At 38.8% G+C, this 18,604-nt stretch overlaps 2 protein-coding genes across 2 annotated transcripts; both read left to right on the forward strand.

The window, feature by feature from the left end:
* Nucleotides 1-4,842: 4,842 nt before the first annotated feature.
* On the forward strand, nt 4,843-6,308 carry LOC117431817 (GTP-binding protein Rhes-like). The gene has a single exon (XM_034053125.2). The coding sequence runs from the start codon at nt 5,128-5,130 to the stop codon at nt 5,758-5,760; it is 633 nt and encodes a 210-aa protein (XP_033909016.1). The 5' UTR covers nt 4,843-5,127; the 3' UTR covers nt 5,761-6,308.
* Nucleotides 6,309-11,621: 5,313 nt separating this feature from the next.
* Nucleotides 11,622-17,545, forward strand: LOC117431392 (serine/threonine-protein kinase PLK1-like). Its single transcript, XM_034052262.3, has 11 exons — nt 11,622-12,428; nt 13,484-13,652; nt 13,796-13,940; nt 14,021-14,114; nt 14,198-14,417; nt 14,821-14,881; nt 15,075-15,175; nt 15,420-15,497; nt 15,717-15,871; nt 16,099-16,281; nt 16,788-17,545. The coding sequence occupies exons 1-11, from the start codon at nt 12,063-12,065 to the stop codon at nt 17,004-17,006; spliced, it is 1,791 nt and encodes a 596-aa protein (XP_033908153.1). The 5' UTR covers nt 11,622-12,062; the 3' UTR covers nt 17,007-17,545.
* The last annotated feature ends 1,059 nt before the right edge of the window (nt 17,546-18,604 follow it).

Here is an 18,604-nt window from a genome sequence, read left to right on the forward strand (position 1 = left end):
TCCAGCTGGAGCAAAAGCTTAATAAATCAGGACTTAATGTTTATAAATCCAGATCAATGTTGACTACTCAATACCCGGAGATAAAATCAAGAGGAAAAGAACAACCCTGGCCTGTTGTGAACTGATGCAAATCACTCTTAAATTGCAATCAGTTACCATGTCTCCTTGTAAGTCTAGGAACAATAATAAAATATAACAAGGCAATTTATTGCTGCAATATCGCCGTAATTAGTACATAGTACAAGTGGCAATGTGTAGTGTCTGCGGATCAGGGCAGGAAAAGTAATGTCTTCAACTGTGAATTCACTCATTCACATTTGCAATTGCACCTAAAATGAGTACCACTATCATAAAGTGCCATTTTTGTAATACATACTCATTTAGATTACCACCACCGTGTCTCTAAATGGCTCACTGGTTGACTGGTCTTTATGGCAATGGAAATGGTATGTCTGTCCCCGACTGGCACAGAGGCTGTTAATAAATGGTAATAATGTGTATGGTTTCGGCTTGAGTAAAGCATGCAAAAACAATCACAGAGACAGAAATGTATGGTTGTGCAGCTTCCGTTGCTGTCTGTGAAACCTATTTCCAGTAGGTGTCTGTAATTATACTTAAAGAAGACTCAATCACACAAAATAATATTTGAACACTGAAGCTCGGAACAAAGGGTTAGAAGGTTAAAGGGCATGACACTTTAATAACACACTCTAGAAGCTCACCGCCAGAGCTCCAATATAAAGAGATTGGAATAAATTGTCCTTCTGGTTCTGTGAAAGCATGTTTATTTGTTTTACTTGATATTGAAGTAGTCAGTTTAGTGCTTATAAAATAGATATTGCTCTACATTAATCATATAAAATTACAATATTTAATTTCCCCCCAGATATATGAACTAGACTCAATAGTTGTTGTACTGTATTCATAAATATCCTGATATCTGTGAAGTTTATGGTGGCTATCCATCTGTTAAACAGAAATACCAATTTCCTTACTTTAAGTGTTCTCTTATCCAAGGATGTTGTCTAGATCAGGAGGAGATGGTGATAAAGTTGGTGATTAATTTTCCCTGAATTTCAACAACTAATGCGATAAGATGATGATACTGTATTTAATGGAACAGGTAGAAATACAGGGAGGTGTTCTCTCGCTATAAAAAAGCTACCTTACCTTCAAGGATCTGTCTTTAAGAACAAACGAGGAAAGGACTAACATCAATAACACATGAAGACATGTCCTTTGCAATGAAAGAGTACAGCTGTCACTAGATTACCTCCCCAAAGAAACTTACATTCTGAATTATACCAACTGGATACAAACATATTCAATATAACTTTGATTTTCTGAATCATGAGATAATCCGAAAAAAGGAACACAGTGATAATAATCTAAGGGCATGTGTGATCCAAAAATGGCAATTTGTGATAATGATCCTCTTTTTAGGCACAATTGCGAATTTGATAGAATGAATTGAAGATATTGCTTTAGTCAGATGAGCTGGGGTTATTGATAGGCTGCTGTATTTGTTGTTTGCATAGCACTTGTACACCAATGTGTATTTTCTGCATTACATCTCAACAGGGAGTTCTCATATGAAGTCTTCATCAGTCCTTACGTTAGCCAGCTAGCTCTTTGAGACTAATCAATAAAGCTTGCATGTGAGGCTCCGGTGCCTCTTTCTCTTACTCTCTCACAGAGTTAATGCTGCCTCTTTTGTTGCTAATGTGGGAGCCCTAATTGCTCTGGATGATATTTCTATAAAGCAGACAGATGTCCCAGACCTCACACGCTAGTTAAGGATTTGCATACAGTAAGTTTATCTTGCCTCTGGGTTATCTAAATATGATAAAACAAAACAAGAATTGCATCCGCACTCAAAGAAGCAATGGGCTAAACAGGAGTCAGATACACGGTTTATTTTGTCATTTGATTTGAAATGTATTTGAGTAATTAAATAAAGCTGTAATAAAACGGGGGATCGAAGAACTGGGTGCAGCTTAAAGATTCCTCATGTTGGTAGAAAGAAAGGGTTCTATTGACAGTAGGGGGCTGGGTGGCGCAGTGTGATAATTCGACATCCTTTCATGCGTTTCACATCTACTGGCCTGGGCTTGCCATTGGTCAAGTGAAATGAGTCCCTAAACATTCCGCAAGTCAGGCTCCTGCAGTCATTAAAGCTGTATACCATTCACCAGTATACTCTCCCCCTGCATCACAAGCAGACAGATATCAAACCGGAATGTACAAAACATTTCCACCTTGAAACAGAACTACCACACATAAACCATAAAACAAATGCTTTCTAAGCGGTGATGGTGTTGGGGGTGTGTGTGTGTGAGTGAAGTATCTCACGCTACAGTGTGGTAGTACAGTACATTAATGTAGTCTGAATCACACATTGACTCATGTTAAATAAATGTGCTCTGCTCTGCCTCCAAGCTACAGGTTTTTTCAATGCAGACAAAAGCCTCTCTATGGTGGCTGCTCCGTGGCATTTGATGTCTTTAACACCTTGCCTGACGGTCTTCTATTCAAAGTCTAATTATTTCTGACACCTCATCATTTCACCAGAAGCCTCTCCGCTGACATGTAGACAAGCACTGCCTGTGCTCCTCATCGCTCCCTGGATTCATGACACATACTGACACAGCTTTTGCATAAAGGATGGAATAAAATAAAAAAAACGTGCCTTTTAATTTAAAAAAGTAATACCATGTAGCGTGCAATCTGTCCAGATCTCATTCTACACAAGGTCATGCCTTGTACTGTTGGTGGCTCACACACTATAGAGGTGCGATGGTAGACGAGCCCAGAGATTTACACTTGTGTAAACAGGAGGGCAGTGATGACCAGCCATGTGGGTTTCCAATGTTCTGTTATAGGATTGTTTAAAATGATTTGAATTATAAACTTTTTGTTCAAATGTCCCAACGCTGTAGATATAAATATGAAAAAGTAAATGTATTGGACACTCTAAAGCTTGAAAAAAGCTGTGCAGTGTATACAGAATGTGGTCAAGGGAGAATGTCCCCACCTGCTGGTTAACAAAGAAACTCTCGCCAAAACACAGGTCACTGCACACCTCAACTCACTAGCAGATATCATTTAGAACAGGGACATTTAGAACCCTGAGAGCCCCTAGCCCAGGGGTGGGCAATTCCGGTCCTGGGGGGCCGGTGTCCCTCCTGGTGTTTGTTCCAACTGACCAATTAAGCTTCTAATAAGCACTTAACTGGTTCAATTGAGTAATTTAGGGTACAGTTGGCACAAAAACCAGGAGGGACACCTGCTTTCCAGGACTGGAATTGCCCACCCAGCAGGTTTTATAGGTGCCTTTACATCATCAGTGGCTAAAGATCTGGAACACATGTTAATCTTGACTAATTAAGCAAATAACTGGTTCAATTAAGTAACAGAGATTGGTTGAAACAAAAACCAGCAGGCACAACAGCTCTCCAGGACCAGGGTTGGAGACCCCTGATTTAGAATATGATCTCCTTTGAGAATGTTTGGATTTTGAATCAAAGACACTCAAAGAAACTGTACCGGCATTTCAAAAGCGGAACTTGTTATACCATAACATCTAAATATTGTTCATTTAAACAAGGAAAATACATTACTGACATGCTATAAATATAATTAGCTGAATCAATTCCCGCATGGAAAACTAAAACTTAGTAAAGATCATGAGACAAATCAATCAGTTACAAAATAAAAGACGAAGCTTAATTATTAGACTAAGTGCATTACAAGACTAAATGTATTTGTCCGACAGCTACCCCTAGTGTTGTGCATTGACCAAACAGTTAATGGTATAATATATTAACTACTATATTACTATAATATATTATTACTAGGGCGGCTGATTTGCGGGTGAATTTTTTTCCCCCCAAATTCGGGTATAATTATTTATTGAAAATATTCGAATAGAAATCGGGTTTTATTTAGAAAGAAATAAACTACTGCTTAAGCACAAAGTGCTGACAACAAAGTTGTCGTCAACAGTTTAAATCCCCAAAGTATGTAGATTTCCACACATTGGGGAATGCAAACTTTTGACGACATCGTCTCTCTCTCTCTCTCTCTCTCTCTCTTCTCTCTCTCTCTCTCTCTCTCTCTCTCTCTCTCTCTCTCTCTCTCTCTCTCTCTCTCTCTCTATATGGAGGCATTTTTCCATTCCAATCAAGATTTACTTTGTAGTGGAGTTGGAAGTATAATTGCACACAGAACATACTGGAAAACTAAACAATTTTACTCCATGCTGTTTTACAAAGAGAAACGCGGCGACTTGGAGGAGGGTAATAAAGCCAATATACCAAGAATACAAAAATGAATGTACATTCCTCTATTTCTAACATTCAAAATGTTAATATTTATAAGCAAGGGATTCGGACTATACTTTATAAGTCACGTATTAATAGCCTACTACTTTTCCCCAGTTACAAGTGTATGCAAATGATATGCCATTTTACTTTCCCCAGTACTTTAGAACAGTACAACTGGTATTTTCCACATAGATGTCAACGTCAGTTTGATTTAAAAACATGCTGTAATGGACACGATGTAATACTAAATAAAGACAATTTAACCTTGCATAACCCTGGAACATCAATCCAGTCTGCCGCTAAGGAATGAAATGCATATTCAAGACGTTCTTACGGTGCCAAAAAACAAAACAAAACAAAAAAAAACAGTACTTGTTACTGCATATCTGTTGTCCGTACAGTCTGATCATTTGGTACCCCGCCCATTCTGAACAGCAATTGGCCAGCGCTGAGATAACGTGGGAATAGAGAATGAATAAATACAGAGCAGGGCTGGAGTGAACAACAGGCATAATAGCGGGATCTGAAACGAGTTTAGGTTTGGAGGCAGTGAAACGCTATTGAACTTTCAGTTTACGAGCTTTATCGTTGCACATTTTAACCTGCAACGAAACGGCGTAAAGATACCATCAGATACTCAGAATTAAAATACCTGTAGCGCACTTAGCTGCATCTGATCAATACTGCTGTACCTTTGAGTAGCCTACCGCTTTGGAAGTTTGTAGTTCGGATCCTGCTGTGTGTGATTCACAAGTCTAACTGAAGTATCTGCAGTATCGAGAAAGGCAGAAGAACTATCAATATGTCTCTTGCCGTGAAGGAGAAGACAACAGTCCGCCTGGTTTTCTTTGGGGCAGCCGGTGTCGGGAAGACTGCTCTGATCCAGCGGTTCCTTCAGGACAAATTCGACCCCAAACACAAGCGGACAGTGGAAGAGCTCCACAGCATCGAGAACGTCATTGACGGCGTGAAAATCAAAATCGAGATCATGGACACCAGCGGCAGCTACTCCTTCCCGGCGATGAAGAAACTCTGCATCCGCAACAGCGACGCCTTCGCCCTGGTCTTCTCCATCGATGACCCGGAGTCTTTCGAGGAGGTCCGGAGGCTCAGGGACGAGGTCCTGGAGATCAAAGAGGACAAGTGCACCCCGATTGTGGTGGTGGGAAGCAAGGCGGACCAGGAGAACCAGAGGCAGGTCCTCGCCGAAGATGTCATGTCAACTGTGGAGCTAGACTGGAACGCCAGCTACGTGGAGGCTTCCGCCAAAGACAACTCAAATGTGATCGGCGTGTTCAAAGAGCTGCTTCAACAAGTGAACCTGCCCAGCAGACTAAGCCCGGCTCTCCGCAGAAGGAGGGAGACATACCCTAAAGAGAACGCTAGAGTCAGAAGACCACACATGAGTAAAACTAACAGTTGCACCATCTCCTAATCAACCGATTATGATATGATGAGACAAGTCACTGCACTGAACTCTGGGGTGTTGCCTGTAACAATTAGGGCTATGGCAAGTGAGCGTAGATTTCGAGGGTTAAATGAAAGCTTACTTGTAAGAATGTGAACAGATGCTGTGTGCAAGCCTAATGATGGTAATGACAAGAATTGGGGTTTATGTTTCTTCATTTTGTAAATCAGTAAGTGAAATCATATACAGTAATATGCATTTCCGTATCAAGAAATATTAAACACGAACAGTTGGACATTCTTTATCAAGGCATTGCCTGCATCGATGAAAAACAACTGTGTTTTAATAAATTGTATAATATATATTGAACTCCAAATTGGAGTATTTCAGTAACTCGTGTTTTGATTGAGACTATACGTGTTGTGTTTTGTGTTTTTTTATTCTTTTGTAATTATTTTATTGCGTCAGAAAAATGCTTTCAAAAGAACGCTTGATGTATGTTTGAGTTCCTTGTCATCATGAATTTGTTATTGAGATTAAACGCTGTGAAACCTGTGGCAGTTGACCATCACAGATTTATTATTAAGAACGTGTTTCTAATGTGCAATAAACAAACTGAGAATCAGCTCTACCTCTCTGGTCAATTCCCCTTTTTTTAAACTATTCCTATAAAAGGCATGCTTTCAATTTACATAAGTATCATAAAACACACTTTATGCATGCTTTTATACTTATTCTGCCAAACAACCCATGAAACAATACACTATCAAATAACACTATTGTCCTATTACAACACGTTTCATATGGGGACAACAAAGGAAACATAAATGTTTAGCACGTTAATGACGTGCACAGCGAGAAGAAAACATAAGGTTGTAGAGTTACATTACTTTTTTAGCATAATTATGAGGCAGTCAATGCTCCAGCCTAATTCAGACTGCCTCATAATTATGTTAAAAAACTAATGTAACCCTACAACCTTATGTTTTCTGTGTATCAATTTTAAACATCAATTAGGCTACATCATCTCAAATTAAAAAGCACATGTTGTAAATTCCAAGTTGAGCCAAACAGTTATTGCAAAACTAAAAGAACGCTACACTCTTCAAAGAGTCTGGTCTTTAGAAGTTACAAAGCAAACCAGTTTCTGACAGTCCAACAAAGAACGCCCTTTCACTCGCCTGTAAACATCTTCTTTGTGTTTTTGGGAAGAAAACTGCTCTGTGCTGCAGCCTGGAGGAGAGAATACGTCAAACACGCTGGAAATCTGACTATTGAAGCAAGATTTGAATGTTATCTTAATTCTCGCCTAATTATGGACACCTTATTATACATAACGAGCAGGCTATTCTTCAACGTCGACATTTGAATACCTTGACACTCGGGTGACAGGTTTTAAAGTTTAACATCAAGACTCAGGAAACTGAAGGTTTAAGTTAGCTAATGTTTTCAAACCTAATAAAATTGGCATTAAGTCATTATTAAGATGAAATAGTACACGTTTGTACACGTTTGCACCCTGTTATTCTTTGGTACAGAACCTCTAGATATTTAAAAACAAAACTAAACTAAAAGTTGTATTACTGTACATAACAAACATTCACTAGTGATCATGTGACAACATTTGGGATAGAGATAAAGAAGGAAAAGATTACTGAAACAATTGGGGTAGATCTAAATATATACAGTATTTGAATAAATTCATAGCACACTAGTCCAGCTTCAACACTGCTTTACTAATCATGTTACATACTTGACTGATCAAGCTGCCTCTTTTACTGAATGGAAATTTCCCAGCTCTACAGGGATGATGGAAATGATACCTGCAAATGGTTTGAGTCGTCAAGGCTTTGTGATTATTACCCTCTTAGTGTAACTAGGCCCAACTGTAGCTTGTACTCTCATGGAAAAAAACTGTGAGAAGCTGCTGCACAAAAGAGATACAGGTTTAATTATATAGGGCCCTATTCACACAGCTCCACAAGCACTATTTTAAGGAAGTTTTAGTTAGAGATTGTTTTTGAAAGCCTTTATCAGGGTACGCCAACTATTATGTGTGTTGGAAGAAAATTACTTCACTTAAGATTGCCCATAAATATCAGTATATATTTGAATCATTTATTATAAAGTTTTTAAAAATAAGTCTTGCAATATTCATATTTTACTGAATGAATTGTGCATTTACACTTACAGAATACTAGGAGATGATGCATCCTTTAAATAATTACTGTATATTAAAACTCACACCTGAACTAGAAAGCTAGACAATATAAATCAGGTGAAAGGTGAAATATATTTCCAACATTTCAAAAAATCGATTTTAATTTGTCAAAAAGGTAAACAGATATTTTTTTTTTTTTAAACAAATGGACTTTGAATGTTTACTGAAGCAGTAAATATATGGCGTTTGCATAGCAACCAGTAAGCTGACAGTGAAGGCTTGGGGGAGAGCCTGGTTTACTATACTAATAAATAACCTCAAAACTAACAACCTCCTTTTTATGTATAACTCTGGGCTCCAGAAATAAACTTGGGATGGAAAATACATGTTTTGACAGTAAGCCAAGTGTTATTCAGATTTAAACTGTGGCAGATCAAAACATCCCTAATTGGGCACTTTTAAGATCATTTCAATATTGTGTTTGCAAACAGCCTCATAACTCCTTCAGCTGTTGCATGAGGATTGCGTTCTATTCTGCCAGACAGAACTGTCTGCTAAACTGGCAACAACTTTCATCCAATCATGGTGACTGCCCAACAATAACCCCTTGTTTCTATCTCTGTTTGTTTAAACCAAATCTCAGTATTGCCTAATAACCCTTATTATTTGTTTATTTAGCATACGCCTTTATCCAAGGCAACTTACAGAGACTAGGGTGAGTGAACTATGCATCAGCTGCAGAGTCACTTACAACTACGTCTCACCCGAAAGACGGAGCACAAGGAGGTTAAGTGACTTGCTCAGGGTCACACAATGAGTCAGTGGATGAGGTTGGATTTGAACCCTTACAAAAGTTTACCCTAGTAAAAGCATATCTCAGTGTAATAAAGCATAGTGAAAACATGGTAAAGCATTGGTAAGCACAGTATAACCATGGGAAAAGCATGGGAAAACTGCAAGAATAAACTTTTATAAGGGAAGTCTTCAACAAAGGCCCTGCTTCTGGAAGTTTTCAACCTATTGTTAAGTTTGTTTTTGTATGTACATTTCTGCTATTAATATTAGCAGAATACTTTCTGCCCTTCCACTCCTCCCCAATTCTATCTGTAGAGCTTCTGGACAGAGGGTTTGTCGTGATGTCACAATGCCAGTGGCCACTCAAGAGAATGCTACAAACAATATTGCTAATTCTGTCCCCCTGCTTTACCTATTAAAGATTTCCTATGCGTGGTAATAAACAAAATAGATAAAAAGCTATGGTTGTTCTATATTAAAGCCCACCCACACAATTTAATAATCATCTTCTAAAGATGCTTAGAATAACTAAGTGCTGATTAACTACTTTTAGAAAAAAAAATAGGTTCAAGCAGATAATGTTGAAAAGCACACACACACGCACAGGAAATCAAAGAGAGGAGGAAGGAAGGAGGTAGAATTTTATAAGGGGCACTGTGACCACTTGCTTCAAAAACATAGCAGACTACAATATAAAATAGCCTTTCACCACATCTCTATATTTGAATACTGAACAATACAATACAAACAGTCTTTGTTGTAATTGTTTACTGCAGTAAATGAACAGTATACACGTTGATATGCTCTATAAAGGACAATGCAATTTGCTACATATACAGTATGTGTGAGATTTTAAAGAGCTGTAAAGGTGCATGCAATGCTTCTCTTTAAGATTTCCCAAATCGAATGATGCTGCCATTTTTTTTTATCTCTACAGCACTGATTAAGACTCTAGACAGTCACTTATTATCCCAGATATTAACACACCTATAATATAGTACTATCTAAAAATGCTCAGACAGTATTTACTCTAGAATACAATAAGAAAGGATTACTACAGTGTTTAGTTTTTAATATTACAGTATATGGGTATTCAGGATTGAAACTAAATGTCTGCATTGTCTTCCAAAAAATCTGTCTGTCTTGTGTTAGAGGCATGTGTCCTTGCTGACACACTCTGGTGATTTTGTCTGTAAGGTAAATAGGTTGAAAAACAAGCCTGCATCCTTGAATGCACTGATACAAGCTGTTTCTGTTCAGGATGACAATGGATACCCATCGGCACTTATCTTCTCTTAAAAACAACACAACAAGCACTGAGCATGAAGGGCTCTTTATGAAAATGAGTTTCAGCTGCAAATTTAATAAACATGCAATAAGACATTGACAAAGACCCAAATTACATTCATGAAAATAGACACTAGATAACAGACTTGATATCCATTTGACATTGGAGCTTTCATACATTTTACCAGTCAAGTGATACGTAAAACACAGAGAAAAAAAATGCACTTGCAATTGAGGGAATGTATTTAAGTCAACTGACTGCTTAAAGTTAGTAGCAAAAGATGCCAATCTCTTATTGCTGGTCATGTTGAATCTTTGTTCTGTTTCAGCTGTGTTGTCAGGGCTATAGTTTCAGGGGCACTGGAACTAGTGGTGCTGGGGGTGCATGGCTTCCATTATATACAGGAGTTGCAGTTTTGTTCAATGGCTTCCAGCACCCCCACTATAAAAATGGTTCCAGCGCCTCTGTATAGTTTTGTGAAGTCTGTTGGCCCCAACTCTGTATCCTGTATTTCTTGCTCATTGATACTTGCTTGATGTGTAATATCACATAATGCAAATACATAAATCAAAATAAGAACTGCATAAAAAGCCCCTAGTCGAGGCTGATCAGGAAGTTTGGGTATATTTTTTATTCTATACTTCCTAGTAATAAACATATCGTACTCTATGTCTTTCATTGAAACCTGCCAGTATCCAAATGTCTGGAATGTCTGACATCGTTTCACCCATTCCAGGTTTTAATACAAGCTTGATTAGCAGCAGTGTATAGGTAACAAGCTCAGGTGTGTCTTATTCAACTCATAGCAAAACATGGATTCAAACTGCCATGCAATGGGAGACATATTTCCATCCCTGCTGTATACTATTTATACACTATGCATTGATTAAAAAAAAAGTAATATTTCTCAATTTCCATATATTAGTAGGCCAACTTTTTAGCTGATTAAAAAAGGATTTTAATTGATTTCCCAGTACATGACTGTTAATTGCCAATAGAAATTTACATTTTAAGTCCAGCGTGATCAGATAAACCTGGTTTGACAACCAGTGCATAACAATGCTATCTGGAAAGCATGATATGGGTATCCAATCCCTGAGTATCGTTAATGGTTATCTACTGCAATACACCAACCTTCAGACGGCACCTACTCTAACTGCTTGAGGCCAAAAGCAGAGCTGTATATGTAGACAAATGTCTCCTGGTAATAAAATTATTTTACATACAGCTACTTGTATGTAAAATAATCACAATAACATATTCCACGTTCTAGTTAATTTAAGTAGGGATCTGCTTAGTCCTAAATATTTATTCACACGATACAAGTAGATGTAATAAATACTGTGACTCAAATGTGCATAAATCATACTAACTATAAGTAACCTTAGACGTTTAAAAAAAAATACATTTTTTCCCATTCTAATATTAAATACGTGTTGATTTAAATGCTAGAGTTCATGTTCATTAAATTGTATTATATTTCACAGCTATCTTTTTTGTGAATGGCTGGAATGTGATCACAGTTGTTGTGCAGTCTATTCACAGTAGCTTGTGTTTTGTTTCTGTGCATTTAAATAAAGTTGTTTGCAAAAAAAGAAGAAAAAGTTGGCTATTTAAACTTTTTCTTCCCATGCTGCTTTGCTGCGGTGCTAGTTGGATTTCAAATCGTGCGGGCCAATCAGAAGCGACATTTCTGGTTTTAACGAATGTAGGACTAGATTTGAAATCGAAGCAGTAGTTAATGAGAGACTTTAGTGCAGGTGGCCTGATCTTTACAGGATGGAAATATAGATTGGCATTTTACAGCTTTATCGTATTAAGCAGGTTTAAATGACCATAAACTATATTTACGTATGACGAGGCGAGATAAAGCACGGAGCGCTACAGTTAAGCTAAGTTTTGATTTAAATTAGGAACAGTCGGAGAAAGCCGTGTATTAAGTAATGTTATAGATTTATTTGTTGTTGTATTACTATTCTGTGTGTATATATATATATATATATATATATATACAGAGAGAGAGAGAGAGAGGGAGAGCTAGTACATTCTTTACAGGAAGCTTGTGTTTTTTTTCTTAAATACAAAATGACCACCGTTGCAGCAAAACCTTTGAAACAAGCGGTCCCAGTCGATCCTTCAAAATCGGCACCTCTCAAAGAAATCCCAGATATTCTAGTGGACCCCAGAACCAAGAAGAGATACTTAAGAGGCCGATTTTTGGGGAAAGGCGGGTTTGCAAAATGTTACGAAATTACAGATATGGACACTAAGGAGGTTTTCGCCGGAAAAGTGGTGCCCAAATCTATGCTGCTCAAGCCCCACCAAAAGGAGAAAATGTCTATGGAAATCACCATTCACAGAAGTTTGAGCCACGCAAATGTAGTTGGGTTTCACGGTTTTTTTGAGAGTGATGATTTTGTTTTCGTCGTCCTGGAAATCTGCAGAAGAAGGGTAAGTTCAACCAAATATGTCATTAGCGTCAAGAGACATTTATCAAAAGCTAACTAAGTACCATTCGCAGTCAACGTAACGACTACACTTTTATTGCGGTTACAAATGTACTCAAAACCGATTTTGTTTTTGATCATCCATACTGATTTGTAGACTAAGTACTGTACTAATTTACTATCGAACTATTAAGGTTTTTTTAATTTTATTATGTTGTAATGTACTATGAAACAGATATATTTGATAATGGGAAGATTATAGATCACTGCGATTTAAATATGTTAACTATAAAACGTATGTACCGATCGAATTTCTTTTTAAATATAATTATTTTTCCCCCAGAGCAACCGTTTTTTAAACCCAAAGCATTTGTTTTGAGCACAAGCTCCACATTGCTATGGTTTTGCGCGCCTCCTGCAGTCCTGGAATGCAAGTCTCTGTGGCGTTCCGTGTATGGACGTTCCAATGAGATTTAGGCTATGTCCACTGCATAAACCGGTCTCGAAAATGTTCTAATTAATCCAGCTCCAAGCGCCCACACTGAAGCACAGTTTTGTGCAAACACTATTAAAATAGTTTGATTAAGGTGTATTAAGTACCTCTGTAAAGACAGAGGTACTTAATACGATAGTATCCCACCATGCACTATTTTGTGCAAAATATTTAGCATTGGAAAAATGTAGGGCTTGATGTCAGTTATTTTGTAAATTCATCTGTTACTTGTTTTTTTCCTTAATATCTTCACTGCCTAATCTCTTACCCTCTTTTCATAAACGGCAGATATGACGTTTTAAATGTCTAGTGTCGACAGCACAAGAATAAGCGATTTAAATTGACGCATTTTTAGTTTCAACTGTGTCTAGTTTTCTTTATAAAGTGTAAGGCCATAAATAATGAGAAAGCACTAACTGGTATCACGTTATGTCTAGTAATATTAATCGACTGCTTTATTAACATTAAATATTTTAGTAAGAGGAAACGTAACAAATCTGACTTGGTTTGGCATGTGTACTACGTGCTTTTGTGCTGCAAATACACTTGACTTGGTTTTATTTCAGTCCCTGCTTGAGTTGCACAAAAGAAGAAAAGCCTTGACGGAGCCCGAAGCTCGTTACTACATGAGACAGACCATTACGGGATGCCTCTATCTCCACAACAACAGAGTGATTCACAGAGATCTCAAGCTGGGCAACCTCTTCCTCAATGATGACATGGAGGTCAAAATAGGTAATCCTTTTCAGTCTAATGCTATCAAAGTAAAGGGATTTGGTTGGACTTGGTTCATCTCATTGTGTTGTAAAACATCAGTGGTTTTTGTGTAAGGTTAGTTGGCACGATTTAAACGTCTCTTAAATGTTCTTTATCCACAGGTGACTTTGGTCTGGCCACCAAGATAGAATATGATGGGGAGCGAAAGAAGACTCTGTGCGGGACGCCAAACTACATTGCGCCTGAGGTGCTGTGCAAAAAAGGCCACAGCTTCGAAGTGGACATCTGGTCGCTCGGCTGCATCCTGTAAGCAGTGGAAGTGGGTACGAATGTCTGAACTCTGCAGTTCATGTAGCTCCAGACCCTGAGAGTTTTCTTTGTTTTAGGTACACCTTGTTGGTGGGGAAGCCTCCTTTTGAAACGTCATGCCTTAAAGAGACGTACATCAGAATTAAGAAGAATGACTATACCGTTCCTAGAGTAAGTATCCGGAGAGGATGGTTCCTAGTGTTTCCACCGGTCACACCAGGCTCGGAGATGGTACTTGGTGTGTTGTTTTCCAGCACATCAACCCGGTGGCAGCTGCTCTGATGAAGAAGATGCTGCAGGCTGACCCGACGACCCGCCCCACGATTGCAGAGCTGCTCAATGATGAGTTCTTCACTACTGGCTACATCCCCCAGCGCCTCCCCACCACCTGCCTGACAGTTGCACCCCGCTTCTCCATCGCACCCAGCAGCATCGACTCCAGTTTGAGGAAACCACTCACAGCGCTCAACAAAGGTAAATGCAACCCAAATACTCTAATGAAGTGGTGGCCAACCCTGGTCCTGGAGAGCTGCAGGGCCTTCTGGTTTTTGTTCCACTTGCTATCAATTACTTAATTGAACCAATTAAATTCTTAATTGGTCAGCACTAACTTTTGTTTCCAGGTCTTTAGCCATTGATTTAAAGATACCCAGAAAACCTGCATGATTGACTCCAGGACCAGGGTTGCCCTGAAATGTATTGCATGAGCAGATTTTGACACACACTATTTTTCCTGCAACATGTCCAGTCCCAAATGATGGTGTTTGTTGGCACCAGCTCTACAATGATCACACTTTTTTACTTGCTGCTTATCCTTGTGTGTCTTGTAGGCTGTTGTTGCATTGTGTTTCACTGTACCCTTCCTCTCTTTTTGAAGCTTCAGGAAGTCCTGTTGATAAAATGGCTAAGCAGGAAGAGAAGGAGGACATACAGTACAGGTAAGAAAACATGCAGGTCTGATTTCTTATTGCTGCAGTTAACAAAGTTTGCAACCCTGGTGTTGTGACTGCAGGGCAAAGGATTCAGACTTGACAAGTAGCAAACTCAATTAAAAGCCTTTGTTGTGGGGGAGGGTTGTGTGTTGCTTCTGTGGCTCTTGATATTTAATTAATAGAAATGCTGATTCTTCAGGGAAATGGGTGAGGCTAGTGAAAGCCACTTGCAAGACATGCTCCAACAGCTCACCAGTGTTATTGCAGCCAAACCGTCAGAAAGGGCCCTGATCAGACAAGGTAAGCAGACCGCTTGGACTTCATTCAGTCTCTGTGAAACTGTGCCTTACCTGACAGATGTGGAAACGGAAAATGTGACATCTGTGTAAATCTGCGCTTGAATAGTTAAATACCAATAGTTCTATCATCAGAATATGCCAATCTGTATTAAACACTTTCTGGACCTGCATTTGTGTCGAGTCTTTTGTACAACACAAGCGTGTGAACTCAAGGTTAACGTGTGTGCTTGTTACTCTTGTCACAGAGGAAACTGAACACCCTGCCTGTATTCCTATCTTCTGGATCAGCAAGTGGGTGGACTACTCAGACAAATATGGTTTGGGTAAGTGGAGTCTGTCATGGTCTTGTACAGTGAAACCTGAGTGAAGCAAACCCATTCTTCCCTCCCCTGTATATACAAGTGAGAGTTGTTCCAATGTGCAACCACTAATGCCAAGTTACTTTGGTTAATTTAAGTTGCACAAATAGGCCAGATATGCAACGTCTACCAAACTAGCCATAAATTGAGTTTGTGTATAGTAACATTATGCCCCCACCCCAGGTTACCAGCTGTGTGACAACAGCGTCGGCGTTCTCTTCAATGACTCGACACGGCTGATCATGTACAACGACGGAGACAGCCTGCAGTACATCGAGAGAAACAACTCTGAGTCTTACCTGAGTGTGCGCTCCTACCCCTCTGCACTGACCAAGAAAGTGAGTCCACACAGCAGTGTACAAAACCATGCTTTGGAGTGATTGGGGGTGGCTCAGCAGAATTTCCAGTGTAGGTTTTCCATTTTACAGAAGTCTCTGATTTTTAAACTGTACGTTAACTTAAATCCGTGATAATTAGGCACTGTATTCATGTACTCAAGTTGGGGAGTGTAGTACTGTTCTCAAACTTGCACAGTCTAATTTTCTGCCCTTCCTCCCCTCCCCAGATCACTTTGCTGAAATATTTCAGGAACTACATGAGTGAGCACCTGCTCAAGGCGGGGGCTAACATCACTCCCCGTGACGGTGACGAGCTGGCACGCCTGCCTTTTCTGCGATACTGGTTCCGTACAAAGAGCGCCATCGTGCTGCACCTCAGCAACGGCACTGTGCAAATCAACTTCTTCCAGGTGAGCAGCCATACCAGCTCTGGCTTGTCCCTTGAACTGCGAAGGGTTCATGCAAGATTACAGCCGCCCTGGAAAACCCTTCTGTTTGTATGAGAAGCGGTGTCCTTATCTAGACTTGTCCAAAAAGTACATGCAGGTTTTGTTTTTAGAGAACAATGGCCTTTAATTAAAAAGGCATGCTTTCTTTTTATTATAATGCAGGTATGGGGAAAATCAACCAGTTACTAAGGATATGTCAGTTCAATTACATTCTAACTTGTGTGTAGAGGTCACCCTGTGCATACTTCACTTTCAAACGGTTTGTTTGATAGTAGTTCATTAGTAAGTTTAATGTTGCAAGTGAGTACTTTTTTCTTAATAGCCTCACGGCACTTCTGCCAAAACCTTTAGTAAAGTTAAGTGAACTGATATTTTCAATGACTGCAAGTAAACAAGGTTGACATTTATTCTTGACCCATTGTTCACGATACCTGTGTACACTCCTCGTGTTCTGTGTTCTCCGGCAGGACCACACTAAGGTCATCCTGTGTCCACTCATGGCAGCGGTCACCTTTATTGACGAGAAGCGGGAGTTCCGCACCTACAAGCTGAGCCTGATCGAGGAGCATGGCTGTTGTAAGGAGCTGGCCAGTCGGCTGCGCTACGCACGCACCATGGTGGAGAAACTGCTGGCACCCAAGTCTACTGCGGTGTGCAAGAACTCTGCAGGCACAGAGCGCACCTGAGCAGGGTGACCAGCTAAGCAAACTCCACTCCTAACAATGTGTTATGTAAATACACCTGTCCTTATTTTTTTTTTAAATGAACAGTTCTGTGTCTAAGTACTACTGTGCGTGGAGAAACTTTGTATATATTTCTTTTTGAAGCATTGTTGAACCTGTAAATAAGGGCTAATTCTGGATTTTCACTGTACTGACTGGTGTGGGTGTAGTTTGCCTCGTTCAGTCTTTAGATCCAGGCTTTGTGTGAAATGTTTATCCAGTGAAGTTCCCCTGAGACTCTTTTCAAACTCTAATCAAGACTTTAGGGAAAGGAATGTATCATGTAAGCTGTTGGATGCGTGTGCCATACTGTTGCTCCAAATCTTATCTTTGTTCTGTATTCTCTGTTTGCTTCCAGTTGCTTTTACTTTCTTTACAAAGTCACTCTGTACAAATGTTACAAATTTCTCATTGCTCCAAAAATATGCAAGTATATTGTCTGTTTTGTTTTTTCAATTTCATTGGGTATATATTGTAAGTGAATAAAGATTCTTTAAATAAGATTTCTGTGAATTCACTAGTGTGAAATGCATGGTGTATTTAGTTAGTTTAGTTATTTAGTTAATTGTGGCGATTACAAAATTAATGAATTGTCATGTATATGTGAAGAGTAACTAAGTTTTGAGTTTCAAAAATGCATCTTAAATGGTTTCCACACAAAATCCTCTGGATTCTTGTGGGTGTGTTTTAGTTTTTTGTTTATGCTTTCAGAAGCAATTTTGACCTCCACTATTTGAGTATTCATTTAACACATGCTATACAAGTGATGCACTAAAAGTACAAATTATGTATCATGTATTTTAAAACTCCAGTACAAAGTGTAGAGTTGTACATTTTTGCCAATAAAAGTTACTCCATGCAGTGTGACCTGGGGTGGATAGGATTTATGGCACATGTATGGCGAGCAGAAAAACGCTCCTGACAATATAGTGGATCTGAAATATGAATACCAGTGTGTAAAAATTGATTTTTAGCTGGGCAATTGATCATTTTAGATTTACAGACATAAAATGTGTTCAGTACTGTATATAAATGTGTGAAGGTGAAATGTAAACATATAAAGCAAATTCAAAATTGTACTTGTCATTTGGGAAAACTTCATCACTATTTGGGCTTGAATTATTATTTACCCAGCCTGTAGCAGTAATTACAGTCTACAGTGTACAAACCATTACAAATGTTCCTTTTGAAACCGTGCCACAAAGGGAAATAAATAAAACACTATATCTAGCATTCTTAAATATAACAGCTTTATTTAAAATAAAAGCAAAAAAAAACTTTACTAATACACTCCTATTTTCTTATTCAGTTATATATATATATATATATGAGTGGTGACTAATTGATTGCAGGTGCCTTTTTCTGTTGGAGGCCTAAACGTTAAAAGAACCAAAGTGCACATCAAATAGTGGTTTACTTGGACAACATCAGCCCCTGCTGGAAATTCTAGCCATTGCTAGTTTGCTGATCACAAGTCACAGTTTAAAGTTGATACAATTTTTTTCTGGTTCCTGGTATAGTAATACAAGTTTTACTCTCAGTGATTGTCAATTAATGTTATA

The sequence above is a fragment of the Acipenser ruthenus genome, chromosome 22 (assembly GCF_902713425.1).
Source record: "Acipenser ruthenus chromosome 22, fAciRut3.2 maternal haplotype, whole genome shotgun sequence".
NCBI classification, from domain to species: Eukaryota; Metazoa; Chordata; class Actinopteri; order Acipenseriformes; family Acipenseridae; genus Acipenser; species Acipenser ruthenus.